The sequence below is a fragment of the Leopardus geoffroyi genome, chromosome C1 (genome assembly GCF_018350155.1).
Source record: "Leopardus geoffroyi isolate Oge1 chromosome C1, O.geoffroyi_Oge1_pat1.0, whole genome shotgun sequence".
Lineage (NCBI taxonomy): Eukaryota > Metazoa > Chordata > Mammalia > Carnivora > Felidae > Leopardus > Leopardus geoffroyi.
Window position 1 is genome coordinate 96,051,284 of NC_059328.1, and position 27,539 is coordinate 96,078,822.

Here is a 27,539-nt window from a genome sequence, read left to right on the forward strand (position 1 = left end):
TTTAAAAGAAGCAAGAAAAAAAACCAACTTGACTCATACAAGTGTACCCCAATAAGGCTATCAGTGGATTTCTCAGCAGAAATCTTGCAGACTAAAAAAAAGTGGGATGATATGTTCAAAGTACTAAAAGAAAAAAAAAAAAAAACTGCCAACCAAGAGTACTCTACCCAGCAAAGCTGTCCTTCAGAAATGAAGGAGATAAGACTTTCCTAGACAAACAAAATCCGGGGGAATTTATCACCTCTAGACTTGCCTTATAAGAAATGATAATAGAAGCTTTTAAGCTGAAATGAAATAATGCTAATTAGTAACATGAAAAACATCGAAGTGTAAAACTCACTGGCAGGGGCACCTGGGTGGCTCAGTCAGTTAAGTGTCTGACTCTTGATTTGCCCTCACATCATGATCTCATGGGTTCATCAGTTTGAGCCCTGCTTTGAACACAGAGCCTGCTTAAGATTCTCTGTCTCCCTCTATCTCTGCCCCTACCCCACATATGTGCGTGTGCTCTCTCTCTCTCTTTCTCTCTCAAAATAAATAAATAAACATTAAAAAAACCTCACTGGTAAAAGTAAGTATAGAGTCAAGTTCACAATACTCTATTGTCTATTGTAATGGTGGTATGTAAAGCAATTAACTCTAATATAAAGGTTAAAAGGCATATTATTTTTTTTTTTTAATTTTCTTTCCAACGTTTATTTATTTTTGGGGGGACAGAGAGAGACAGAGCATGAACGGGGGAGGGGCAGAGAGAGAGGGAGACACAGAATCGGAAACAGGCTCCAGGCTCTGAGCCATCAGCCCAGAGCCTGACGCGGGGCTCGAACTCACGGACCGCGAGATCGTGACCTGGCTGAAGTCGGACGCTTAACCGACTGCGCCACCCAGGCGCCCCAAAAGACATATTATTAATAACTGTAGCTAAAATAATTTTTTAATGGATACATGTAAATTGTGACATCAAAAACATAAAATGAGGGGCACCTGGGTGGCTCAGTCAGTTGGGCGTCTGACTTTGGCTCAGGTCATGATCTCTTAGTTCATGAGTTTGAGCTCCATGTCTGTGCTGACAGCTTAGAGCCTGGAGCCTGCTTCAGATTCTTTGTCTCCCTCTCTTATGCCCCTCCCCCACTCGCATTCTCTATCTCTCTCTGTCTCTCTCTCTCTCTCTGTCTCAAAAATAAATAAATATTAAAAGAAAAAAGCATAAAATAAGGGGGCTATGAAAGGGTAGAATTTTTCTCTGTGATCAAAGTTATCAGTTTAAAATAGACTGTTACAACTATAAGATGTTTCATGTAATCCTAGTAATAATGAAGCAAAACCTACAGCAGATACATAGAAGATCAAGCTACAGAAAACAAAGCATACCAGTATAACTATAAAGTCACAGAGGAAGACATCAAGAGAGGATAAAATAAAGGAATGACAAATAGCCAGAAAACAATGAACAAGAAGTCAATAATAAGCCCTTACCTATCAATAATTTCTTCAAGTATAGGGGCGCCTGGGTGGCTCAGCTGGTTAAGCATCTGACTTCGGCTCAGGTCATGATCTCATAGTCTATGAGTTCGAGCCCCACATCAGGCTCTGTGCTGGCAGCTCAGAGCCTGGAGCCTGCTTCAGATTCTGTCTCCCTCTCTCTCTGCCCCTCCCCTGCTCACTCTGTGTCTGTCTGTCTGTCTCTCTCAAAAATAAATATACATTAAAAAATTTTAAAAAAAAATTACTTTAAATGTAAATGGACAAGTACTCAAATCAAAAGACAGAGTGGCTGAATGGATTTTTAAAAAACAAAAAAGACCCAACTATATGCTGCCTTCAAAAGATTTCAGCTTTAAATCTTTATATTGGCAGCAAGTAAAGGGATAGAATAAGATATTTTTGCAACTGGAAACCAAGAGAGAGTAGGTCGTTATACTTTTCTCAGACAAGATAGACATTAAGTAAAAAACTAACAAGGCACAAAAAAGGTCATTATATAATGATAAAGGGATCAACTCATCAAGAGGCTATAACAACTATAAATATATATGCACCCAACATCAAAGTGCATAAATATATTAAACAAACATCAACAGATCTGAAAGCAGAAATAGACAGCAATGCAAGAATGGAAGGTGACTTCAATGCTCCACTTATGTTAATGGATATATCATCCAGACAAAAAATTGATAAGGAAATATAAGACTTGAAGTACGGTTTAGACCAAATGGATCTAACAGACATATATATAACATTCCATCCAACAGCAGCAGAATGCTCATTCCTCTCAAGTGCACATAGAACATTCTCCAAGATAAATCATGTGTCAGGTCACAAAACAAGTCTTAACAAACTTAAAGTTGAAATCTTAACAAGGAACTTTGATCACAATGGTATAGCACAAGAAGAAAACTGAAAAAGTCACAGATATGTCGAAATTAAATAACATGCTCCTGATCAGTCAATGGATCAAAGAAGAAATCAACAGGGAAATCAAAAAATATTAAGAGACAAAAGAACATTGAAACACAATATACCAATATGGGATGAAGCAACAGCAGTTCTGAGAGGAAAGTTTGTCACAATAAATGCCTACAATAAAAAAAAAGAAAGACCTGAAATAAACAACCTGACTTGACACCTGAAGAAACCAGAGGAAGAAGAGGGAGAAGAAGGAGGATGAGGACGAGGAGGAGGGGGAGGGAGGGGAGGAGGAGAAGAAGAAGAAGAGGAAAAGAACTAAGCCCCAGGTTAGCAGAAATAAATGAAATAGAGATTACAAACACAATAGAAAGGTCAGCAAAACTAAAAGTTTTTCTTTAAGATAAACAAAGTTGACAAATCTTTAGCTAGACTAATGGAAAAAGGAGAAAAGATTCAAACAAATAAAACTAGAAACAAAAGAGGAGACAGTACAGGGGATACCACAGAAACACAAAGGATCAGAAGGGACAACTGTGAACAATTATATACCAAGAAATTGGATAACCTATAAATAATGGATAAATGCTTAGAAACATACAATCTACCAAGACTGAATCATGAATAAACAGAAAATATGAATAGATCTATAACTAATAAGGAAGTTGAATCAGGAATCAAAAATCTCCCAACAAAGAAAAGTCCAGGACCAGATGGCTTTACTGGTGAATTGAACGAAACATTTAAAGAACTAAGGCCTTCTCAACTCTTCCAAAAAAACTGATGAGGAAGAAACACTTCCAAATTCATTTTACAAGGTTATGATTACCCTGATACTAAAGCCAGACAAGGACACTGCATGGAAATTACAGGCCAATATTCCTGATGAATATAAATGCAAAAACCGTCAACAAAATCTCAGCAATCTGCATTCAACAGCACAATAAAAGGATCATATCTCATGGTCAAGTGGGATGTATCCCTTCGTGGCAAGAATGGTTCAACAGGTGTGAATCAGTGTAATCTCATGATTACACTGGGATTAAGGGGAGGGAAATCACAGAGGAGTAGTGTCGTTCTCATCACATCATATCCAGGGTACATATTATCAACAGGACTTTTCGCTGTTGATGTTGACTGTGATCACCCAACTGAGATTTGTCAGCTTTCTGCACTGTGAAGTTACTCCCCAGCACCCCTGCCCTTTTCTGTTCTGTACTCTTGGAGGGAGGTCACAACCTGGAGCCCACACTGGAGGAGTAGCTACATAGATTATTTGGAATTCTTCTGCATGCGGTATTTGTCTCTCCTCCCCTTGTATTTATTTATTCATTTATTTATATCAGTAGGGATCCGTGCATGTTTATTTATACTTTAGGTTATAATCCAAAACGATTTTGTTGCTCCAATTGTCCAGCTTTGGCACTGGGAGCACTCTCTGCTGGCTCCTGTGTTCCTTGTCATTTTTCACACGGATGGCTATAACCTCCATAAATAAAAGGTCTGTGGGGTCCTTAATAATTTTTGAGCGTAAAAGGGATCTGAGAACAAAGTTTGAGAACTGGAACTCTAAGGGACCCTCCACTTGACCCCAACACCACGTGTGGGTGTGGCTCTGCAGGAAGGGTAGGAGCAGAGGCCACACTCGCGCACCCACGGGGACACCGACTTCCCCGTGCCACGCACTCCGTCCAAAGGTTTTCTCCCAGTCTGCAAAAGCACGAGCGCCCACTCTGACGAAGCTCATCCTGCCGTGCCTTTCTAGAAAAGGCCACTGCGGGGCGCGCGGCCCACAGTGAGTCACGCACCAGCAAGTCGGGAAGGGACAGGCATGTTGGCGGACTCAGCGCTTTCCTCCGCGGAGCCGGGGCCCTGGCCCGGCCGGCCCATCGGTCTCACTCCCCTCCAGGCTCAGCCGGTTTGCGCTCCCGGGCCACCTAAGGCGTGCAGGTGTGACGGCCGCGGACAAGAGCGCTCCTGCGGCAGTGGCGGGGCGCGTGAGAAGCCGCCGGGTTCCTCGTCCTCGCAAGGGCTCCCCAGTGCCCTCCACCTGCCGGTCCCTGCTGAAAGCAGCCGGACAGCTCCCGGGCCGCGGCCCCGCTTCTGCCCTTTCCTCTGGGGCCCGGCTGGCTGGGCCCGGCCGACCCTTTCTTCTGCGAGCGCCAGGCAGACAGAGATAACCGGCTGCAGCTGGAGACCCGGCTAATTGATACAATAAGTTCTGTAATTGCCTCGAAAATAAGGTAATGATTTGGCAGAGGGAATGCTTTGATCTTATCAGCCAAGAAAGACCTCTCCAAATGAAACTTCAGAGGGACTGGAGGCCTCCAACTCGGAGTGTGAAACCCAGGGACCGTCTACTCCCCACCCACAACCCGCCCTTGCCCCTATGTCCCCTGTGCCCTGCCTTACACTCCAGGCTTTCCAGGCTTTTCAAGAAGGAATGGAAGAAGCAGACTTTTCCTAGACTAAAATATAACATTCGCACATATGCCAAGGGTTACATACGGAGAAGGAAGGGGTGGCTTCCAGCCCTAGGGACGCTGTAAAAAGGATTGGGTGGGTGGGGCAGACTGGGATTATGAGAACCCTGATTTGGCTCAAGCCTGATGAGGTTGCTTTTAGAGTGAGGGCTGCTGATTTTGAGCTTTTCAGGCAGGAGGGGGTACCCAGAGGGAGAAGAACCTTAGTCTTGCTTTCTCCAAGAATCTGCACGCACACACACACACACACACACACACACACACACACACACACACCCTTGCTCTGCACTGTGGGTGTCCCTGTCTGGCAGGGGCCCCAGCACAAAGAGGATTAGAGAGATGAGCTAATCTGGTTTGTGTGCCAGACATGGCCCCAGAAAGGGCCCTTGTCTACCCTGATGTTTGAGGGGGTGAAGGAGTGAGGAGTCCTCCTCCTTTTGGGGCCTGCTGGCTGACAGTATCAAAGACTCCTTCCCACCGGGGGTCCAAAGGATGCTGGAGTCCTAACTTCAGGGTCAAATCTAGGGAGCAAAGAAGCAGAGGCCTTGGAGAACAGGGTGGGCTGTCCTACCAGAAACAAGAGAGAAAGAGAGAGACAGAAATTGGCCCCCACGGAGGGAACTAGATGTCCACCCCACTTGTCTTGCCAGTGAGGAAAATGAGGCCAGGAGTGCAAAAGTGACCTTCGGAATCATGGAAATCAAGAAAGCTCAGGAAAAGCGTCTCAGGGCTTCTTGTGCAAGCAGCAGGCTCGGAATCATGCATGGCTGGGTTGAGGGAAAACGGTTTTTCTGATTTCTTTCAGTCCAGCGTGCTTTGCACCGTGTTGCAGGGCCTATGGAGGAAGGTGTGAGAAAGAGACGAACAGAGACAAAGAGAAACAAAGATACACACAGAAAAATACAGAGGGGAACACAGACACACAGAGGGAGTCAGAAAAGACATGGAGAGTGAAAGACAAGAGAGAGACATAAAGAGAAAGAGAGAGATTCATAAAGAGAAAGATAGAGAGAAGTTCAGACAGAGGGCAAAAGGCCAGCAGACACAGACACACAGAGAAGACAAACGAAGACAGAGAGACAAACATAGAAAGACAGGAATGGACACAGCATGATAGAAATAGGAGCCAGACGGAGACAGACCTAGAGAGACACAGAGAGGACATGGGGAGAGCAAGAAGCAGAGCAAAGTGAGGAAGGCAGAGTGGGAGGGAGGAAGATAGTGGGTTCTGCAGATTTGTGTCCGCTGGAAGCAAACCTCGCTTCCAGATCATTCTAGGACCCAGAACAGGTGGTGGGGAGAGAAAGAGAGCTCAGTGTTATTTGATACAGGCAGATTGGGAGAGGGTGGCTGGGGGCAAAGTGGGAACCACTCTCCCTTGGGGTTAGGCTGGTCAGTGACCACCCAGAATCCCAGCAGCACACCCACTGGCCTCACACAGAACCTGGGCCACCCGCCCAGGATGGCTGTGAGCCCGCCTACCGCCTGGCTCCAGTCTGATTACAGCCAAAACTCTAAAAGGCTCCAGACCCCCTTGCCCCGCCCCCATGGTCCCGCCTCCCCAAGCCTCTGTCCTTCCTTCCCCTTCTCCCCTAGCTCACTGTTTCTCCCAGGCCCCTTGGGGGAGGAATCTACTCTCCTGTTTGGCCACTGGCTGGGAGGAAGAGGGTCCCTGTCTCTGGCCTTCCCCACTGAGCCCCCTTCACTGGTTTGGGCTGGATGCTCCTTCCCTCCAAAGCCCTCTTGGCCTGGCCTCTTTGAGACACGTTCCATGCCTCGCCTGGGAGCTCATAAATACCAAGGAGAGGCCAGTCAGGCGGTGTGCAAAGTGTAGATTCCCCCACTCCACCCCCCTTAAAAGCCCCTGTGTTCTTCCCAAGCTCCCTCCTCTTCCCTAGACACCTGCATGGGGTGGCTGGGGAGGGAGAGACGAGGTGGGGGCACGGAGGCCTGTGTGAACCTGGCCCCATTTCAAATAAGACTTGCCTCGGTCTGCAAAGAAAGCTCAGGAAAAGCGTCTCAGGGCTCCTTGTGCAAGCAGCAGGCTCAGGAATTCCTTGACTCCCATCCAAACCTCCCCCCAGCCCCTTCTCGGCCTTTCTCTCTGCTCATTACCATCCACACCACCTCCCACCCACCAGGAAAGAGAGAAGGTCATCACCAAAGGGGTCCAGGGAAGGGGGAGCCTCCTCCTCGGGGGTCAACCAGGGTAGAATAAGAGCTGTTTACCCACACCACCCGAACTCCCCTTAGTTCATCTCCACTCCCATCCAAGGGCCAGTAAAAACTCAAAATCATTCAGCCTCACGCAGCTGAGAAGAGAGTGAAGGAAGTCCCCATGGGGGAGCAGAGCATGAGGTTAGATATCAAGGGTGAGGGGGGAGACCCTTCTCCTTTGGGCAGCCACTTTTGAGAAGGCAGGGGGCTACGGTGCCACCTTGAGGAAGAAGGGTGACTGGCTCTGCTGGTTGCCCCAGGGAATCCAGGATTCTCGGGGAGCCGGGATTCTTCCCCAAGGCCTCTGTTGATACTGCCCACTAAATCTGAGGTATGCAGCCTCGAACAGCAAAGCCTAGTGAACCACTTCTCGGGTGGCTTTATTGTATTTGCAAGAAAACACCTTGGAATAAGACCCTTTGTCTCCTTCTGTGTCATTTAGGATGCTCTGGCCAGTGCTGGGCATACAGCAGGTGTTCAATAAGTGCCAACCTGACTCTATGCAGTGCCCTCCAGACGAGAACTTGACTCCCAAATTAGTGACTCCTCCCCTGCCTCCCATTAGGGTGGAGTGAGGGTAGGGGTGGGAGGGAGGAGCAGGTCAGGCACTAGCCTGAGCCTCTCTGGCCTTGACCCTCGGCCTGGAAGCCCCACAACAGGCCCTCGCGTGAGGAGCTGAGCTCTCCAGTAGTGTCTAGGACCTTGAGACTGAAAGTTTATTTTGAGATATGAAGTCCAAAGTGGCAGATCCCAGAAAACCTCTTCTCTGGCTCCGTATTTGTTCTCTAGTTAAGTGGTTGAGTGCAGCTCTTGCAGGCAGCTGGCTCCTGCAGCCTGGGGTTCCTCCTGGGGAGCCAGGGGGCTCGGAGGGGAGGGGAGGAAGACGAGGAAGGAGCAGAGCCTCATCTTGGGTTGTCCACTCTACAGCAAAGGTAGCCTGTAAGCACTGGGGAGAAGGCTTGTCCCCTCATCCACTGCCCTCCCTCTTAGAGCTGCTGATGTTTCTGGGGGCTTCCTTAGCTCAGCAACATGCTTTAATAGTTGAGCATCTATGTTGTGCCAAGACACGGTCCCACTTGACTGTGAAGACAGCTGAAGCCAAAGAAGGGGCCTCAGAAGTGAGTCTGGGGCCCAAGTGGGTGAGTCCGCACGGTTAGGGCTGATGTGATCATCTCCAGCCCACCCCACAAGCTCGGGCCCATATGTAGAAACAAACACAGGGCCAGAGTCACACCCAGGCCTAAGCACACAGGGGAGTCTGGGAGAGGCTGCCCCAGCTTGCAGACCTTATAGACTGCTGCCCAGCATCAGGGTGGGGCTGGGCTGGGAGGAGGTGAAAGAGTGGTCCAAGGAGAGGGGCCCGGCCAGGAAGGAGCCTGGGCCCACTCCTTTCTCACCTGTCCCTCTCAGGGAAGCTCGGCAGAGAGTCTGCTTTTTGAGAGTCTTTTTGATGAAACACAAGGGCTGCTGGATACTTTCAGACTCAGGGAAAGGAGAGAAGGGGAGGGAAGGGTCAGCTGGTTGGTAGGGAGGGATGTGGCTGCATGCTGGCCCTGCTTGGTCTCGGCAGTCAACCCTCTCCCACTCCTATGCAACTCCAGTCCAGCCCCCAATTTCAACCCCTATGCCCCACCCCACAGGACTTGGGCCACCCTGGCTACCTAGCTGAACTCCTCTCCTTCCCCCAGCTCCTTGCTGCCCCCATGCCACCCTTTGCACACCAGTGCATACACACCATAGTGTCTCTGTGTTGGCCGTACCCTCTGCTGCGAATGCTCTCCACCAAAAATCTGCCTGGCTTGTTCTCTGGCCTCCTCAAGTCTTTGCTTGAATGTTGCCTTAGTGAGCCTACCTTCATCATCCTAGTTACAACTCTGTCCTTCCCACTGCTCTTACTCCTTTCTAACATACTATATGTTTTACTTATGATGTATACTGTGTATTGTCCGTGTTATCCCAGTGGAAGGTAAACTCCATGAGGGCAGAAAGTGTTTTGTTTTGCCTTGTTCACTAGCAGACTGTTCTAGCACAGTCTGGCACTGGTAAGGAGTAGATAAATATTTGTTGAATTAATGAAGGCACTTTGGCCCCTGCCACAGAAAGTAAGGTAGAGAGGTAGGGAGAGGGGATAAAGGTCCTTCTGAGCCCTTTCCCCCCCCCCCCCCCATATCTGCCCCTGGGATGTCTGCAGCTGCGCGGTGTCCACTCACACTCAGGCGGCTCTAATACCCCATCCCCACCCCCACCCCACCGGCAGGCCCCCAACCAAGAACTGACAGTGAGTTTGGGGTTGAGGAAGATGGGCAGTTTCCAGAGCATTGTTTACACCAGGGCTTTACAGTTTAGATAAATCATGGGGAGAGGCATAAAGACACTTGGGAATGAGGGGTTAGACAGGAGAAACTGAGGCTGGAGAAGAGATCAGGCCACTTCCCAACTCTCCAAGTTGGAAGGCCGGGGCCACTCTGATCCCAAAGGTTCTACCAGCCTGCCTGGTAAGTGCGGGGAGAGAAGAGGGGTGTCACCGTCAGCAGTCAGCCCCTCCCCACCCCTTCCTGATTTACCACGCCCCGGGGCGGTGTGCAGGGGTGGGATGGGTGACGGAGGGGGTGAGGGAGCAGTAGGGAGGAGGAAAGGCGACGGAGAGAAATGGCTCCGGGTCTTCCACTCTCAGCAGGACCCCCACCCTGGCCTCTGGTTCGGGAAAGCCGCCCAGCTGTTTCTGATTCTTTCCTGCTTGCAGCCCCGCCCGAGGGGGTGGGGGACCGAAGCACTGGGGTAGCCGGGAGAGACTAAGTTCTGCTCAGCCGGGGCGGTAAAGAGCGGGGAGTCCTTGTCCGGTCCGCAGGTGTGCCCCCTCTGCTTCTGCCATCGATTCCCGGTCCACAGGCCAGAGGGGAGCATCGGGGCCGGCAGGCGGGCGTGAACCAGGTCTAAACATTGTTTGCGTGCAGGGGGTGCGGTGGGCAGTGGGTCGGAGGAACGAGGAGCAACAAGCCCTAGATGAGAGAAGCCCCTACCTGAAGCCGACTGCCCAAAGAGCCCCAGTTGGCAACGTTGAACGGGAGTTAAGATCCTCCCGCAACTCCCCGTGACAGAGGTTCTACCCATTTCACAGAAGCCCAAGAACCGAGAGAGGACCGAGGAAATGAGTGCATGCTCAGTGGCTCAGCTCCGGTGTCACTGTAGGTTAGAGAACAGAGGGGAAGTGTCTGCGGCCCCCTCACTCTGCGCTCCTGGCCATCACCCACAGAAGTTAGGGTTGCCAATTGAAGGGCGCTAGGACCCGGTGGCGCTGCGTCGGCCAGGATTGGGCGCTACGGGTTCTGAAGGGCTCCCCCGCACCCTGTCGCGGCCCGCCGAAGCAGGTGAGGGCGCGGCGCGGTGCTCCGCGGAGAGCCGAGGGGCGGAGGGGGCCGCCACACCTAGGGCGCTGCGAAGCGCCCGGGGCTGGCGCGGGCGGAGCCGCCCAGAGGGCCGCGCGTGTCCCCGGCCTCGGCCCCGCCCCGCGCCGTCCAATGAGAGCCCGCGGCCGAGGGGCTGTCCGCACACACTCTGCCCGCAGCCCTACTCCGCGCCACCGACCCCCTGACACCGCGCCCAGCGCCGGGGCAGCGCGTCCCAGACCCGGGGCTCCGCGCGCCGCCGTCGGCTTCCGGAACCCGTTCCCTGAGCCCCTCTCCGGGACCCTGCGCCCCGGCTCCCGGACTCCAGGTGCCCCTGGGTGCCCCGCCGCCGGGCCCTATGGCCCCCCAAGGGGGTGAGGTAGGAGCAGCCTGAGTACCCCGAGCCGGTGCCCCGTCCACGCCCCTCCGGGTCGCGCGGCGGGAGTCATCGGGGAGCTATGCTGAAGCCGGGTGGTGCGGAGGAAGCCGCACAGCTCCCCCCTCGGCGCGCCCGCGCCCCTGTCCCCGCGCTCCCGCCAGGACCCGCGGCCCCCGACGGCTCTCGGGCTTCGGCCCGCCTCGGTCTTGCCTGCCTGCTGTTGCTGCTGCTGCTGACGCTGCCGGCCCGCGTAGACACGTCCTGGTGGTGAGCATGGCTCTCGGGGTGGGGAGGGTGAGGCGCGGGGTCAGAGGCCGAAGGCGCCCAGAGGAATTACGCAGCTCCTGGCACCGGCTGCACAGGAGACCAGGCTTTTGCTTCGACGGAGTTAGAGACGATCCGAGCCGGACTGTCACTTAAGTCTCGGAGTAGGGGTGGGGGTGGATAGGTGTGCTGCTCACCCAGTGAGGTGGGCCCTGGGTGTTTGGAGCAAGGACGCCTGGTGGTCGAGGCTTTCCAGATTCCCTTGTGCAGTGCCCCATTTCAGCTCTGACTTAGGGGGAATGCTACCTTCCAAGTTTTTCTCAGGGTGGATTCAAGAAACCAATCGTCCATCTGGGGCCTTCAGTGGCCCTCCAACAGAGCCCCCTGATCGCCTAACGTCGACCCCCCCCCCACCCACCCCGAGGTGGAGAAAAGGGCATTTGGCGAGGGCGGACGAGGCTCTCGCTAGTCTACCCCAGCAGGTAGGCAGTAAGACTTTGGTGTTCACACTATAGCACCCAGCGCAAGGTTTAGAAATGGAATCAAAGCAAAAATACTCCATTAACTCTCACAATTAAAACAATTTTGCATAACTGCATAATTTAGGCGTTTGTCTTCAACTTCAGCTTTGAAGATGTCACTTCGAACCCAGACATCCTTCTCTCCTTCCTTTTTCTTCCCAGATGACCCTGTGTCTCCCATCTCTTTCCCGTCCAAGAACTAGAGGCTTCTGGAGGCGCAAAGCATTGAGACCCTCCCCTCAGGTTTCTTGCAGGCCTTAGACTCCAGACACCTCACAAGAGGGCAGATGAGGCAAAAGGCATTAAAAACCCACTGGATATCTGCTCTTTTCTGAATCCCCCCCTGCACCACCCCCAAGCCCTGGATGGCATTCATCCTTTTCTCTCAGGAGAAATCTGCTCTCCCTACTCCCCCACCCTCTGAGGGGCAAAGGGGGGAACTGAACTGAGAAAAGACAGTCTTCTCATCTTTCCTCTTCACTGCCCACCCCCCCATCAAACTGGCTTCAGACTGCACTCTTGCCCCTCCCTACCCAAGCAGTGCCCCCTTCCTTTTCTTACTTTGCTCCTTCCTCCCTCCCCCTTCCCACCACACAGAGTGGTCTCTCCTCCCCTTGCACCCTGTGGCTTTTCTCCTCTAGACTTGGAATCTTGGCTAGGAAGGGTGAGGGGTAGCTGGCTGAGGGGCCAGCAAGCTTGGGCTGCAGATTCCTATCATTTCAAGATGCGTTGCTCTCCATCCCCAATCCCCCCCCCCCCCCATTTTCCTGTTTCAGAAAAATCTCTCTTTTGGATCTTTTTAATCTCTGCAGTGTTGGGGAAGGCAAGGGGGGGGGGTGGTTTGTTCTGGATGGGGGAGAAGGGAGGCCCGTATCTTACATCTGGCTTGAAACATTCTTTTAGAAAGGGAAAAAGAAGAGGGGACAGAGGAGAAAAGCCTTTCAAAGTTCAGAGGGAGATCAAAGCCATCAGGGACTCAGTTTGGCTGGGGACTTGTGTGTTCAGTGGCCGGATGGAGAGACGATGAAGTGACCACAGTGCATCTTTATCCACCCCAGATAGCAATTTGCTTTTAGGGACTCTTGATTGCTTCTTACCAGTTTGGGAGGTAGTTTTGGGGACCACTTGGTGTTTAGGTGAGGAAGTGTCACTCTGATAATTGCAGCATCCTGGTAGTGCTTCCTAAAGACCCAACTAGGGTGTTTTCTGGTCCCCAATTTGTCCCTTGGCTACTCCCTCTTCTTTTCCTTTCTCCCTTCTACTGCTCTCACCCCCACGTGGTTCACATTTTGGAAAAACTCTGGGTAGAAGAGCCAGAGAGGGGGCATGCCAGTGATACAGTGATAGGGAGGGACTCGGCAGTCGCTGTGAAAGGCGGCAGTCGAGCCAGGATGGGGAGTGGGTGCAGAGGTTAGTTCAATCTCCTTGCCTCACACCTGTCACAGCTGTAGGCCCCAGATGCCTGCCTCAGTGGTCATCACTTCTGAGGTACAGTGGAAAGCTGCTTTCTAAAGGCAGGTCAGGCCCCCAAGGTATCTCTCTTTCCTTTAGGGAAAAAAACCCAGCAAGATTGATACTCTGTCCAAACCCTGGAAGAGATGCCTGTTGACTCTGTGTGTGTCCGTGTTCCACTCTGGAGCAGAAGGTCATCACTATCACCAGCTAACAGTCTGATCGTCTCCCCAGCCCTTCCCTTACTCTCCAGTCACTCCTTCCCTCTCCCCACTTCTAACTGGAGGAGGAAACAGATGGTCTGTTCTTAATCTGTGACAAACAGAGCAAAAAATAGGGGGCTCCTCGCATGTGCTTCCCTGTTCCATTTTGCATTCTGCAGGGGGCTGGATGTAGGGAATCCCGTGAGCAGGACATCGTGCATGGATTCACGAAGGGAGAGGAACAGAGTTGATATCATAATAATAGCATTATTGTCACCACCACCAACTGCCATTCAATGAATCTTTACTAAGCTTTGGACACTATAACTAAGTACTTTATGAGCATCATCTTCTTCAATGCCCAAAGTAATCTGGTGAGGTAGATACTATTATTTTCTCCATTTCACACATGAAGAAAGTGAGGGCTGGGAGGGGAGTGGTATGAAACTTGCCCAAGTTCACACCAATTTTGGAGCTAGATTGCTCTATTCCTGGTTAAGCATTGTATGCCTGTCTTGTTCTCGGAGTGAAAATGAGCTTGGACTTTGGAGTCAGATATCCTTGGTTCACCCTGGCTCTCCTCTGACTAGTCCTGATGGACAGAGTGGGTATTACCACTTAATCTCCCTGAACCTCAGTCTCTTCATCTGTAAAATGGAGACCTGTCTCATAGGATTTTTGTTTAGAAAAATGTTTCGTGAACTGTAAAGTACCATATAAATGATGTTGTATTAAGAGATTCAGGGAAGGTAAATAGTTTTATTCCTGTGTTCAAAGCCCTGTGTGGGCTGGGCTGAATTGTGTACACTAGGGACTGCAAGAGGGGAAATGAAAAGAGCATCCCTGGCCTCATTAAAAAGACACAAATATAAAACATCTTCAAATAGGCTGGCAATGTCAGCAGGAGTAAAGCTGTAATTGAAATGAAGTTTATGGCTGGCCAGGGGGAAAAGAGAGTTGGCGGTAAATCAGAGTGGTTAGGTGTTTATTCAACAAACAGTTATTAAGTATCTACTATGTGCCAGACACTGTTCTAGGTTCTGGGGGTAACCAAGTGAACAAAACAGACAAAAATCTCTGCCTTCATGGAACAGGGTGTCTGAATCACCTCGTGATGTTGGTGAAAATGCAGAATCTGATTCAGTACGCCTGGGGTGGGGCCCAAGGCTCTGCATTTCTAACAGATCCCTAGATGATGCCCATATGGCTGTTCTGGGGACCACACTTTGAGGAGCAAAGGGCTAGAGTAAGGTATGGGTCACTTTGTCAAAGGAAGGGACGTGAATTGGTCAAAAGCAGGTGAAGGGAGCATTCTGGGGCAGGAGGCTGGGAAGGAAAGGAAAACTTCTGAAAGGGAAAACAGAGCTGGAGTCAGGGGCATCTCTCCCCCTCTTACCAGCCAATGAGATGCAAGGTGCCTTAAACATCTCTGTGCCCTAACAGCTGAGCTCAGTGCTTGGCACATGTAGGCATTTTTCAGGCGTGTGTTGAATTGAGAGGGGGCTAAGGCTCAGTTGTATTGGAGCCCGCCTCCCCCACCAACTACAAGGGGCTGACCACTAGCCAGCAGGCAAGTGCCCTGCTCTTCAGAATCACACCAGTTGGGGCACTTAGTGCAGCTACTTAATGGGGTCTGGGTGGTAGTAGAGGAACGTAATTATCTTCCTGTCTTAGGTACTAAATGTTCCCACGCTCAGTGAGGATGTAACAAGAAGGACCAATGTGGGCTGCAGCAGAATGGATTTAAGTCATACCACAGGAAGGACTTATTGCCAGAGTTTGGCCTGCCTCACTCCAGACTGTCTCATGAGGGCTGGATTACTGGTCTCCCATTCCCATCCAACCCCCCTCTTTCCAAGCCCCAGTAAAAAAAACAAACACCCATTGCTTAGAGTAGTACTTGGGCCGAACTGGGGAAGCAAAACGGTGGTGAGACAGGGACGAGCTCCAACTGCAATGGTCTTGATTCTCCAAACAAAGCACCGCGGCAGTGGGTGTAACTCCAGGCTGTGCGTCAGGCGGCCTTTTCCGGCCTGGCCCAGCCCGGGGTGTTTATTTTGTTTGTTCCTGGAAGCTATTGCCCTGATGGACGGTGCTGCTGGGGACGCTGATTCCATGGGATTTGTCAGTGGTGGGCCAGCCCTCTCACCCCTCCCCCGGGGACAGATGGGCCCCATCAGCCCCGCTGAGCTCCAAAAGAGGCAAGCATCAGCCCTCCTTGAGTCTGTCTGACTTGGTGTCACCAGCGGTGATCTAGTTTGTGGGTGAGGGCCAGGCACAAGGATGTGGGCAGGGCACAGTGAGGGGACATAGAGCCCAGGGCAGTCCAGCTTTTCCTCTCTCCCCACTGGCTGCCTTCTGTTCCCCTCACCCATTTCTAGGCCCATTTTGGGATCTCTCCCAAACCACAGGCTCATTCACAGCCCAAACCAAATCTTTTCAGCCCATAGCAGCAACTGCCCCCTTTGACCCCCACCTGTTCAGAGAAAGAGAGAGAGGTATCCATTTGATGTGTTAGGATAGGAGAACAGAGAACTCCCAGAGGGCCAAGGAAGGTGCTAGGTGTTGGAGAGACAGCGAGGGAGTGTGAAGTGGATGAATGGGTCAGATCTCATTTAGTGACCTCATGGAGAGAAGAAGCTAAGAATGTTCGAGTGAAGAGAAAATACTGAGAAATTTGAGAGTGACTCTAGCAACCCACCTAACTTTTAGTAGCCCACCCCAACTGATCTTCTTAAAATTGTTTGAATTGGGCAGAGTGGGGACTGGAATATGGGGAGTGTCACCCCCCTCGCTTTATCTTGGCTTTGGCTTCCCACTGCTAACAGCCCTCTGCCCAAGCAGGTTCATCCAGGACATCATGCCTCCAAGACTCATTTGTTAAGAAAGGCTGTGGAGCCCGGAAATGAAGGGTATAGGGAGGAGATTTGGGGGTGGGGTCTTCCTCCCCAAGACCTCAGGTTTGGGAGTGAGGAATTTTAGCTACATGGGTCTGACAAGAGCTGTAAACATGACTCAAAATTGCCCACTGAGTCTCTTCCCACTGGTCCCTCCCTGTCTCCATCCTTCCTCCCCCAAACTATGTCTTCATGGACCAGCTACGAAGGACGTGCCTCTTACATGTGGGTGTAAGAGTGTTGTCTCAGACTCTTGTTTTGTTAGTTTATTTTTCTCTGAGGCTCTTAATGTTTATTAAATAAACAGGGAATGGGTTTGTGTGACATGCCCAGGGCTTCTACGTATGTGACACATGCCTGGCCCGTGTTCTGGGAGTGTGTGTCACTTGGACCTTTGGCTGGGGAGCGGGTGATGGTGAGAGACCACTCAATTACTCTCTGCAACCGTGTAACCATTTCTCCAGGCTTGTGAGGAAAGCTGTACCCGTTGGCCTCAGGGAATGTGGGTTGGAGGAGGGGAAGGAACCTCTTCAAGTTCTGAATGCCAAATCTCTCCCCTCCCCCTCCCCCTCCTTCTCCCCCTCCTGAGGCAGGAAAAGGGCCAGGATGCTCTGACAGGGCCATCTCCACCTTGCAGGTACATCGGGGCACTGGGGGCCCGAGTGATCTGTGACAATATCCCTGGTCTGGTGAGCCGGCAGCGGCAGCTGTGCCAGCGTTACCCAGACATCATGCGCTCGGTGGGCGAGGGTGCCCGAGAATGGATCCGAGAGTGTCAGCACCAGTTCCGCCACCACCGCTGGAACTGCACCACGCTGGACCGGGACCACACTGTCTTTGGCCGTGTCATGCTCAGAAGTAGGGAGCTCTTCCACCCTGCTCCAACTGCTTCCCTGTCTGTGCCTGGGGTGGCAAGTGGGTAGGGTAGGCATGATCCTCCTCCCCTCTCGGACACACTGCCTCATAATCAGATAGACAGTTGAGGGCAGTGCCCAGGATACAGTTGGGAACAGACCCTCAGTACCTGAGATATGTAGGCAGGGACCCCTCTAAATGCCAGTGTTGCTGGGATGATACACAAAGGTACAGTGTCCCCTGCCACCTCCATGTCTCGTCTTCCCTCCCCCTTTCCTCCCCAACCCCAGTGTGAGGGTTTCCACACACTGTAAGGCTGAGGACTAGAACGGCTGCTCTGTACTCACTGCCACCATCACTACCCTCACCCCAACACTCCCAACATCACAGTAATGGCAGCAAGGGATAAACAGAAAGGTGATATGTAAATATTTGGAGAGTTGGTGGCTTGGCCCCAGCTCAGCAAAAAAGCTAAGCAGAAGTGAGACAATAAACTAGGAGAAAGGGAAGGAGATGGGAATCGGGAGGTGTCTGGGGGACAGGGGTGATGAGTCATCAATCCCTGAGAGCAGGGTAAGAAGGAAGCAGGCCCTGGAAAGTAGCAGGTCTCCCCAAACAGGCTAACCCCTGGGCTGGGGTCTCTATTGTAGGGGAACTGTCCAGCAGAGTAGGTCTGAAAAGGCCTGGAATGTGGACTGGGGCAGGCTTAGCTGAGCTAGGATTGGCACTCGGTGGGAGGGGATGACTCACTGTGAAACTTTTCAATGGATGGATCCAGGGAGTTTGGAAGGAAGCAAGAGTACAGGTCAGCCCAAGAGGTCAGATGTACAAAGAAGCGGATAGAGAGTACTGAGGGCCGAGGGGAAGAGGTCAGATACTCTGGGGAATGCTTTTGGAAGGGAAGGCCACCTTGAAAAAAGCAGGTGCAGGAGTTGCTCTGGGAAAGACAAGAAGAGAGGAGGTTTCAGAGTGGGGGTTGTGTGGGCAGAAGACAGGGACAGACATAGGCCTCTTTGCAGAAATGTACTTCTACCTTTCTTTCTCCAGGTAGCCGGGAGGCAGCATTTGTATATGCCATCTCGTCTGCAGGGGTGGTCCATGCTATCACTCGTGCCTGCAGCCAGGGAGAACTGAGCGTGTGCAGCTGTGACCCCTACACCCGTGGCCGACACCATGACCAACGTGGGGATTTTGACTGGGGTGGCTGCAGTGACAACATCCATTATGGTGTTCGCTTTGCCAAGGCCTTTGTGGATGCCAAGGAAAAGAGGCTTAAGGATGCCCGGGCCCTCATGAACTTACATAACAACCGCTGTGGTCGCACGGTCAGTACTCATGTCTGTGCATGTACGTCCATATCTGCTGGGGGTGACCAGTACATGTGATCACGGAGTGAATGTGAAGGTGGAAGTGCTGAAGGCTCCTGGATCACTTCCAGTGGCCCCAACCCCCACGGGATAGGAGTAGTGAATGCAAGGGAGCTTGGGAATGCCTAGATTCAACCAGGCGCATAAAGTGTCTTCACAGATGTGGAAAGTAGGGAAAGGTAGAGAAAAGAAGGGAAGTTAACTTTTTAAGAAGGGGAAGGACCACTTCCATAAAGACTGAGGAGGATAAGAACTTGCTCTGGGCAGTTCACTGGTTTCTGAGCACTGCCAATGTGCCTAGTACTGTGCTGGGAAATGACATGCTAGAGAAGCAGAAGGCACGGCACCTTAAACTCTAAGAACATGTAAAAGTAGGGCATGTGATGGCAAACTGTAATCATGAACAGGATCCTGTGGCTCTGTGTTTGAACACACTATCGTGGAAAGAAAGCACTGGTGGTCTAGGGAGGATTCATGGAGGAAGAGGTTCTTGAATGGGTGGGTTCTGATGGGGAGAGAACCCACTGTCCAGCCTAGGCCAGATGTCAGAGCACTCATGCTCGTAGCCCTAAGGATGACTGAAAAGTGCCCTGACCGGCTGCCTCTCCCTCACCTCCCAGGCTGTGCGGCGGTTTCTGAAGCTCGAGTGTAAGTGCCATGGTGTTAGTGGCTCCTGTACTCTGCGCACCTGCTGGCGTGCACTCTCAGACTTCCGCCGCACAGGTGATTACCTGCGGCGGCGCTACGATGGGGCTGTGCAGGTGACAGCAACCCAGGATGGCGCCAACTTCACAGCAGCCCGCCAAGGTTATCGCCGTGCCACCCGGACTGACCTTGTCTACTTTGACAACTCCCCAGACTACTGTGTCTTAGACAAGGCTGCAGGTGAGTAAGGAAAGCAGGTAAGGACAAGGAGCCCCAGTTCTTGGTGCAGGCACCCCTGGTCAGTCATAGTCTGCTCAGCCACAGGAGTTAGGGAAGTGGTACTTTGTGAGGCATCAGTCTCCTCTCGACGTGAACGTCTTATAATAAGATTGATAATGAATGCCTCAAGCCACCAGTCCCAGTGCTACCCAAGCAGAGGAGAGGTCATTTCTCACTCTTTTATATCCCCAGCATCTGGGGTACAGTAGGTATTATTCAGGGATTGTTTAAATGAGTCACCCGTTTTCAATACCAAGCAATGTATGGGCTGTACACAAGCATGAGGTGGAGGAACCCTAAGTCTCTGACTGTTTATGATCTGGCTAAAGAAATAAGATGTAATCAATCGGTGGACATATGCAATGGCAGAAGACACAAAGCTGGAGAAACCAAGAAAAGCTTATTGGAAAATGTGGAATTTAAGCAATTTCTCGAAGTGTAGGGATCACCTGGACAACCTAGAGAGAAGAGAAGGGCAATAAGCAGAGTGGTAGGTGGGAAAGTACATGATTGTTCTAGGAACCGAGAGGTATGATGAATCTGACTGAGTGAAGGTTTGGGATGAGGAGATTAGAGGTAGAAAGAAAGGTGAGGATCAGACCATGAGTGGCCTTGAAAGACTATATCCAGTGTGCTGCCACTGAAGATTCTACAGTGGAGTTGGGGAAGCAAGGAAAGAGATCTCAGTAGGGCTAACCACTAGCAGAAAGCAGCAAATTGTTTTTCAATCTGGTCCAGATATTTGTGGTGGAATTCTTGGGGATGCTGGAAAGTGATATGTTATTGCCCCCAAAGAGTAGAAGTCACCATCTTGGCTTGGCTCATATTTCAGGTTCAGACAGGTTAGACTAGGAACAACCTTTAGTGCAAAAGAACTGCTCTTCCTCTGGTTACTATCATGGGCTTGCAGGCTCTTCTCTGCAGACTCAGCATTCAGGACTTGGGTGAGATAGAGCCAGGAACCACAGCTGTCTTTGGTTCTGTTTGTTTTCAGCCATCACTGTCATTCCTGGAGAGTCAAGTGGCTCGGAGCAAATCTGGGCATAGAAACAGGGTGGGGCTCCACCTAAGTAACACAGAAAGTAGTTTGTGCCCTTTGGAGGGTGCTAGGAGAAAAGGAGTTAAAAGAGCCCTTTCTGATTCTCTCAGTGATTTCCTGCCACTAGGTATGTTTTCTTCCCACGTGGTATAATTCAGAGGACTACTCTCTGAATGTCTTGAAATAATTCCATAGCAGCCGAGGTATAAGCCTATGCTGTTATACCTAAAATGCACCTTTGGGGAAGGATCTTTGGAGTCAGAAGGAAGGGTGAGTCAGATGTGTTGGTTTTTCTTGGAGGCATAAAATTAAGTCTCATAAAACCCAAAGTGGGGCCTGGAATTCAAAGGGTGTAAGTCATCTCAGAATCGAGTATGGAGCCACAAATTTCCACCAAAGCAGTCCTGTCTGGTGGAGCTCTCTGTGATGACAGAACTGTTCTACATCTGTGTTTTCCAATAGATAGCCACTTAGCCACATGGGATTACTGAGCATTTGAAATATAGGTATTGTGCCTGAGAAATTAAGTTTTAAATTTTAGTTAATTTATAACTAAATGACCACGTGTAGCTGGTGGCTATAACCTGGACAGCTCAGCTCTAGAGTATAGAAGAGGCTTTTGGTGCACAAAAGGACTTAAGATCCAGCCCTTGGAGTTAGAGGAGAGTAACACAGATAGTAGAACTAGTTAGCCCACACTCTGGAAGAGTGGCCTCTAACAATTTTGGATTGCGTACTCTTTCATTAAAAAATTATTTGAGGGGCGCCTGGGTGGCGCAGTCAGTTAAGCGTCCGACTTCAGCCAGGTCACGATCTCGCGGTCCGTGAGTTCGAGCCCCGCGTCGTTTATTTTTGAGAGAGAGAGAGAGGCAGAACGTGAATGGGGGAAGGGCAGAGAAAGAGGGAGACACAGAATCTGAAGCAGGCCCCAGGCTCTGAGCTGTCAGCACAGAGCCCAATGCAGGGCTCGAACCCACTAACCATGAGATCATGACGTGAGCTGAAGTCAGTCTCTTAACCGACTGAACCACCCAGGTGCCCCTAGCATTTTCTTTCCATATCGCAGTAGGGTGTACAGACTACTGCAAGAGAATCAGTCAATCTGTTCCACTTCCTCAACCTCCAGGTCAGTCCCTGTCCCATCTCTGGAGAAGGGTTAGAATAGACAGATACTTTCTAGGGCCCATCCCATCCCAAATTCTGTGTTTTTATATCTGTCGGCAGGATCTCTCTTGCTAAAGTTGGTCAAAATGAAGTCCTAAGCACTCTCTGTGCAGGGGGATAATATCATTCCTACCCTTCAAGAGTTCCTACTGTAAAGGGTAAGGCAAGGGATATTCTGTAGCAATTCCACAGGGATATGCCTCTGGGCAGTCACACTAACCAGTTCACCTCCTCATCTGAACAGAGATGATAGATGTAACAATCCACTGAGTTACATGCTATTATTATGCCTATTTTCATATGAGAAGGTTAAAGCCTAGAGAGATTAACTACCTTGTGAAATCACATAGCTAAGATGCGGCAGGCCTGGAACTGAAACTTGAACAATATGACAATAAGGCCCATGCTTTTAATGGCCATCCTATATTACTTCCCTGTATGGTACAACTTAAAATGTAAACTAAGGACCAAAATACTGACAAATGGTAGCTGGATCAGAGTTGTGGCATGACTTCTTGGAAAAGATAAATTATAGGCTAAGTTGTTTTTTGTTTTTTTTAACTGTTTAGTATGGAAAACTTCTAACACAGAGAGCCCTTACCCAGCTTTAACAGCTAGGAGCATTTTAAGGCTAGGTTTTGAAGGAGACACAGAGATGTGTATTGGCAGGGACAGCATAGTAGGTGAAGTCAATGGTCTTTAGGGAGCCTTTATGGTGGGAAGAAGCCAGAGTGGTGCAAAGGGAAGTAAGGAGATGGTCATTTTGGCCAGTTGGGCATATTTTCAGGAAAAGGGATTCTTTATGGTTTCCTCATGAGGATGTGGGTAAGGGAACCCAGAGCAGCTGAAGTAAGAGGTAACTTGGTTCTCATTCTCTTCCCCAACCCAGGTTCCCTAGGCACTGCGGGCCGTGTCTGTAGCAAGACATCCAAAGGGACGGATGGTTGCGAAATCATGTGCTGTGGCCGAGGGTACGACACAACTCGAGTCACCCGTGTCACCCAGTGTGAGTGCAAATTCCACTGGTGCTGTGCAGTGCGGTGCAAGGAGTGCAGAAACACTGTGGACGTCCACACTTGCAAGGCCCCCAAGAAGGCAGAGTGGCTGGACCAGACCTGAATGTAGAAATACCTCACTCATCCCTCTACTTCAAAACTCCTGGCTCAAAAGCACAAGATCTTTGCATGCACGCCTTCCTCTACCCTCAGCTCTGGGCTGCTACAGTTTCTATTTAAGGACTTGGAAAGCAATCCAGAAGGACTCTGGTGTCCTGACTGGTTCCTTAGCCCTGGGAAGGAGTTGACAGGGGATGTAAGAAACTGAACAGCTCCCTGACTGCCCCCTCTGGAGGTTAGAAGGGAGAGGGGAAGAGGTGGGGGTCTTCAGAGTGATATAAGTTGCACTAAAGCACATGGTCAAGGCTCATTTTTCCTTTCCTTTGCACTGGCTTCCTTACATTTCTTGTGTGTGCAAGAGGAAGGGTACCTGGAGAGAGCTTCTTTGTGTTCCTACCTAAGGGTAGATGGGACAGAGATGGAACCACATCTCTTCCCTGGGTCAGTTTGAGCAGACTGCCTGGTACCCCAAAAGAAACTCTCAGGCTACAACCTTCTTCCATTATCCCAGAGCCTGGGATTCCTAGGTAAGAGTTAGCCGTAGTGGACAGGTTCCATTCACATGCTCATAGGTTTATAAACTGCTGTATTTTGTAGGGGAAAAAATTATATAACTATACAAACATACATTCTCTTCCAACCTCCCTCTTCTTTTCAACCTATATCAGATAGCACTGCCCCTTGCTCACTTGCTGCCTGTTCAAACCAAGTGGCATGTAGTGGTTCTTATGCCTAATAGATCACTAGAATACCCTGAACACTCCTGAGAAAGAATAATTTAGTAAGCCTGCCTAGGCCTTTGGGGTTTTATTTTATTTTTTTAAAGTTTCTATGCATTCTTCTGGAGGTCAACTAGGTTTGGGAAACACTTAGTAAAAGATATGTGACTCATGGAGGGTAGGAAAGGTAGCAGGCCTGATCTCAAGGGCCCCACATGAGGCATCAGTGTATACTAGTCAGGTAGGGATCTCTGGCTTTGGCAATTTTTAGGAGAGAATCCTAGTCTTTGAAGTTGGGCATGGAAGCCAGTGGCTACAGAGGAAAAGAGAGCTGGGGCTTTGGGGCCAAAGTGGTAAACAACTTAAAAAACAGCCTTTCCCCATTTATTGAACAAATTTTTATTTAGTGGCTCTCTAAGTTCTGGGGATTATTACTGTTCACTCCATGTTTGGCTTAAACAGGGGAGTTCCTTCTATGCTACTACCTGCTGCCTAACTAAGCTTGCAGTAGTGGGAGTCTCCAGAGATAGCAGGCTTTGTAAGCTACAGGCTAGGATATGGAGTCCCAAAAACTGTGATGTCCTATTTTTATGTGACTTAGACAATGGCTATCTTTTGATAATTTAAGAGAGCAGAGTGGTATAGAAATTTGCAGTTATGACACACCTGGGTTGAAATCACAGTTGTGCCATTTACAGTTTTTGGTATTTTGAGCAAGATACCCAAATTCTACAAGCCTCTATCATCTCGTCTGTAAAATGAGGTTATAAACCTATCTCAGATACTGAGTTTTAATTGTGCCCCCCAATTCCAGCCAACAGACACTCTTACCAAAGTTCCTAACTGGTCTAGCCCATCATGACTTCTCTTGAAACCTTCCGTTTACAATTGCAAAGTATTGACAGCAGGCTGTTGATTAAAGGGCCTACACAAGGAATTCTGAACATAGGGGCCCACCCCACCCCCCCTTCCAAGTTCCTCTCCAACATCCCTTGGGGTCCTCACGTGTTTGTAGAACAGCTTCACTCTGCACAGGCAGCAGAAGGATAGGGGAGCCAGAGCTCTGGGCCATGGGGGCAGATTTATTTGGATGATAGGACTAATATTTGTGTAACCTGCTGAGACCTGTGTGGGAGAGTTTAGGGTGGTTTTTCTTTTGGTGAGGGGTTTGCTCCGGTTTCACATCCATTAACACAAAACATGAGCTAGTCAGGGCCCTTGTGGTCTGTGGTGAGGGGATTCCTGTGGAGAAATGGGACTGAGTGAGTCAGGCCAGGGGAATGTCTTCCTTGCAGAGTGGAGTCAACTGGATAACTGATGAGCCAATGGTGGGATTAGGGAGGGGGAAATGGGAGGGAAAGAGAAGAGCTTCTGACATCTTGAGCTGGGATTAGGAGGAGGAAAGCCTTAGCATAGTGGGAAGGTAAGGGGGTCAAAGTCAGTCTGAATCAAGAATACAGCTGAAGGAATTTACATCAGGGTGTTTGGGTAGAGCCTCAGGTCCCAGTCAGCCCCTGCTCTCACAAGAATGCCCAGGTAACCACATAAATGATAGCTAGGCCTTCCTGGGACTTCAACCCAAGTTCAATCTGCCTGTGCTGTCACCTATTCCTTTTCAGTTCTTACCCTATGAAGGAAGTTGAGCCTCTTCTGGCATCTCGTACTGCTCTGGGCTTCCCCTGGGCTCCAAATTCTAGTTCATAAAGACCCAAGTTTTGTAATTTACTATAAATGGTTAAGAGAAAAGCAAGCTGTCCAGAGAGGGAAAAGTTTGAATAGTGGGGTGGATAGCGAAAGAAAAGAGGTCCATGTGAGCCCCACTACAGAGGCAATGTGGTCCCAAGAAGGGATGGATGATGGCCAAGCAATTAATTTTTCCTCGTATTTCTTAGCTTGCCTCTGCATTGTGACTGGCTTTGGACAACTGGCGTCTATTCTGCAATAAAACAAACAGAAACTAATTTATTTGGAACAAGCAGCAAAAGGAGAACTTTATTTGGTGCAGTCAGGGCTCCATTTAGTCCTGCTGCCACCCACTCACAGCGTCTAACCCCTCTCCAGACCCTCCTCTGGTCAGGAGAGTTCTGTGCGTCCAGCAGCAGTCTCTTAGCCCCTCTCTAACACTCCTTCCTGTCAGTCCTCATTTCTTCTAACTTTTAACATTTAGGTAGAATGCGTTGCAGAAAGTGCTATTTGGGTACAAAGTTAACTTCAAAGACACAATCTCTATCCTTTAAAGATCTTAGACTGTTTTAGAGAAGGCAGGTGACTGAAGTACCTCAGCTGCACAGCCCGTGGCCAGTTTTTCTCATGTAGAAGTAAGAATGCCAGCCTTAATCTAGTCCTGCAGATAAGAGCCAACTGCTATTATTGCTAGCCTTGAATAGTAGTGCTCGCCCTTATGCTTTCTTAGAATGATGCTGGAAAATGAAATCAGGGACTTCAGATTATTTTTTAAAAAATTAAACACTGCCTGGCCCTGAACGTCTGTTTGCAAAAAGTCTTGTAGGTCTGACTCATGACCACTTATGGCCTCATTTCTTTTCCTCCCTGTTGTAGAGGGTAATCTCTTCTCCTTTTTCTCACCTCCCTTAGCAAGAACACCAACCACTAAGTCTTCTGCCAAATTCTCAGACCCACTCAGGACACTGGTTTCTACACAGTTTAATATATGAGAGTTAATCGGGATTTTTTTTCCCCCTCAGCCTGAGGTTTTTAAACACCCTCAGTGGTCACAGGGCAGAAACCCAAGGGAGGACGCCAGGGAGAGTATGTTTCTCATCCCTGGGAGGCCGTCAGCCTAGCTCCTGCAGCCAAATTACAGCACCAGAGAATAATGTGATGCATTCCTGGGCAGGTCGGTGGGACCCTGGGCGCCTGGGCCTTGTGGAGAGAGGTGCCAGACACAGAGCTCTCCGTAAGCAATCCTGCAGAGCCGCCCCCTGGGTGCAGAAATGAAATACGGGAGAGCTTCACATTACACGGAGACCTGTAGCTCACACCTGGTTATTGATGGCCTTGGTGGAAGCCTCTGCCCCCTCCCTCCACTTGGGAACTGCCTGCTACTACGGGGGTTGGGCACCTTTGAAGCAATGTTGGAAAACAAGAAAGAGATGCTTCCTTTCCACTCCTTGCTCTCCCTGTGAGCCTGTGCACAGCCATGAGGATACGCGTGCGTGCACGCGTGATGTGTGTTTGCGTGGACACGCACGCAAGCTTCTCTCAGGCTGCAACAGAGTTCTAGTCGTCCCCGGTCCCTAACAATAAAACAAACAACTGGATTTCAATCACATCCTTCAAAATTCCTGCCATTATCAGGGGTTCAGCCGTAACCAAGTAACATTAAACATGTCCATTCTCAATATGCAAGCAGCTGTGTGGTTTGGTGACTGGTATTCCCCCACGAGGTGGCAGGGAAAGGATGCAGAGAGTGCATGGAGAGGGGAGAGACTACCACCCAAGCCCAATGGCTAAGACCATGCTGGAGACAGTGCAATTTGTGCCCTGTGTGCTACGGATATGGCACACAGCCTCTAGGACTGCACCGGGTATAATCACCAAGCCTGTGGCCCACGACCTGTCGTTCTTAATTTCTATTAAGTTAGAAAACAGGATAGCTTTGGGTTCCAGGGATAATCTCCACAAGAGAGAGGCACTGGAGAGGAGCAAGCAGTGACTTTACTAAGGTAAATATGTCACAGTTGCTACAGTGAACTGAGCTTTCCCAGAAGCTGCTCTTCTCGTTGGGTGACTGGCAGGTTTCAGGTAATAGTCAGTGGGGTATCAGTAAATGCCTTCCCCTGACCCCAAAGGTCAAAGGGATTGAAGAGAGGGGGAGTTTACAAGTACATTTTTCCACTTCCCATTCATGGTTTAAATTATCCCTGAGCATCTTAGTGGCTCTTCCACTTACTTAAGACGTATCAGTCATCCTGGAGGAGAGACAGCAAGGAAAGCATTCTCCCCTTGGCCCCCTGACTCTGAACTACCCTTTGCTCACTTCCATACTGTCTATGAGTCTATGCATGGACCAGCTGGACATGGAAGTTCTCTTTCTTTGACCAAAAGGAGCTGAAATCTGGTGACTTTACTTCACTACTACCAGCCCCTCTAAGCAGGCCTGAGCAAACAGAAACGTTAAGCTGAGT

General features: G+C 50.0%; 2 protein-coding genes across 6 annotated transcripts in view; one reads left to right on the forward strand and one right to left on the reverse strand.

Annotated features, from left to right (window-relative positions):
* Window positions 1-9,713: 9,713 nt before the first annotated feature.
* On the forward strand, window positions 9,714-26,760 carry WNT2B (Wnt family member 2B). Its single transcript, XM_045478669.1, has 5 exons — window positions 9,714-11,138; window positions 16,846-17,066; window positions 18,111-18,388; window positions 19,051-19,315; window positions 22,447-26,760. Exons 1-5 carry the CDS (start codon window positions 10,951-10,953, stop codon window positions 22,674-22,676), a joined length of 1,182 nt encoding a protein of 393 aa, XP_045334625.1. The 5' UTR covers window positions 9,714-10,950; the 3' UTR covers window positions 22,677-26,760.
* ST7L (suppression of tumorigenicity 7 like) overlaps window positions 19,736-27,539 on the reverse strand; it is an 82,986-nt gene continuing 75,182 nt past the window's right edge. For all 5 annotated transcript variants that reach the window (XM_045478666.1, XM_045478664.1, XM_045478663.1 and 2 more), the window contains exon 15: window positions 19,736-20,420. In XM_045478666.1, coding sequence (XP_045334622.1) covers window positions 20,358-20,420 — 63 coding nt within the window. In that variant the 3' untranslated portion in view covers window positions 19,736-20,357. The remainder of the gene's footprint in view (window positions 20,421-27,539) is intronic.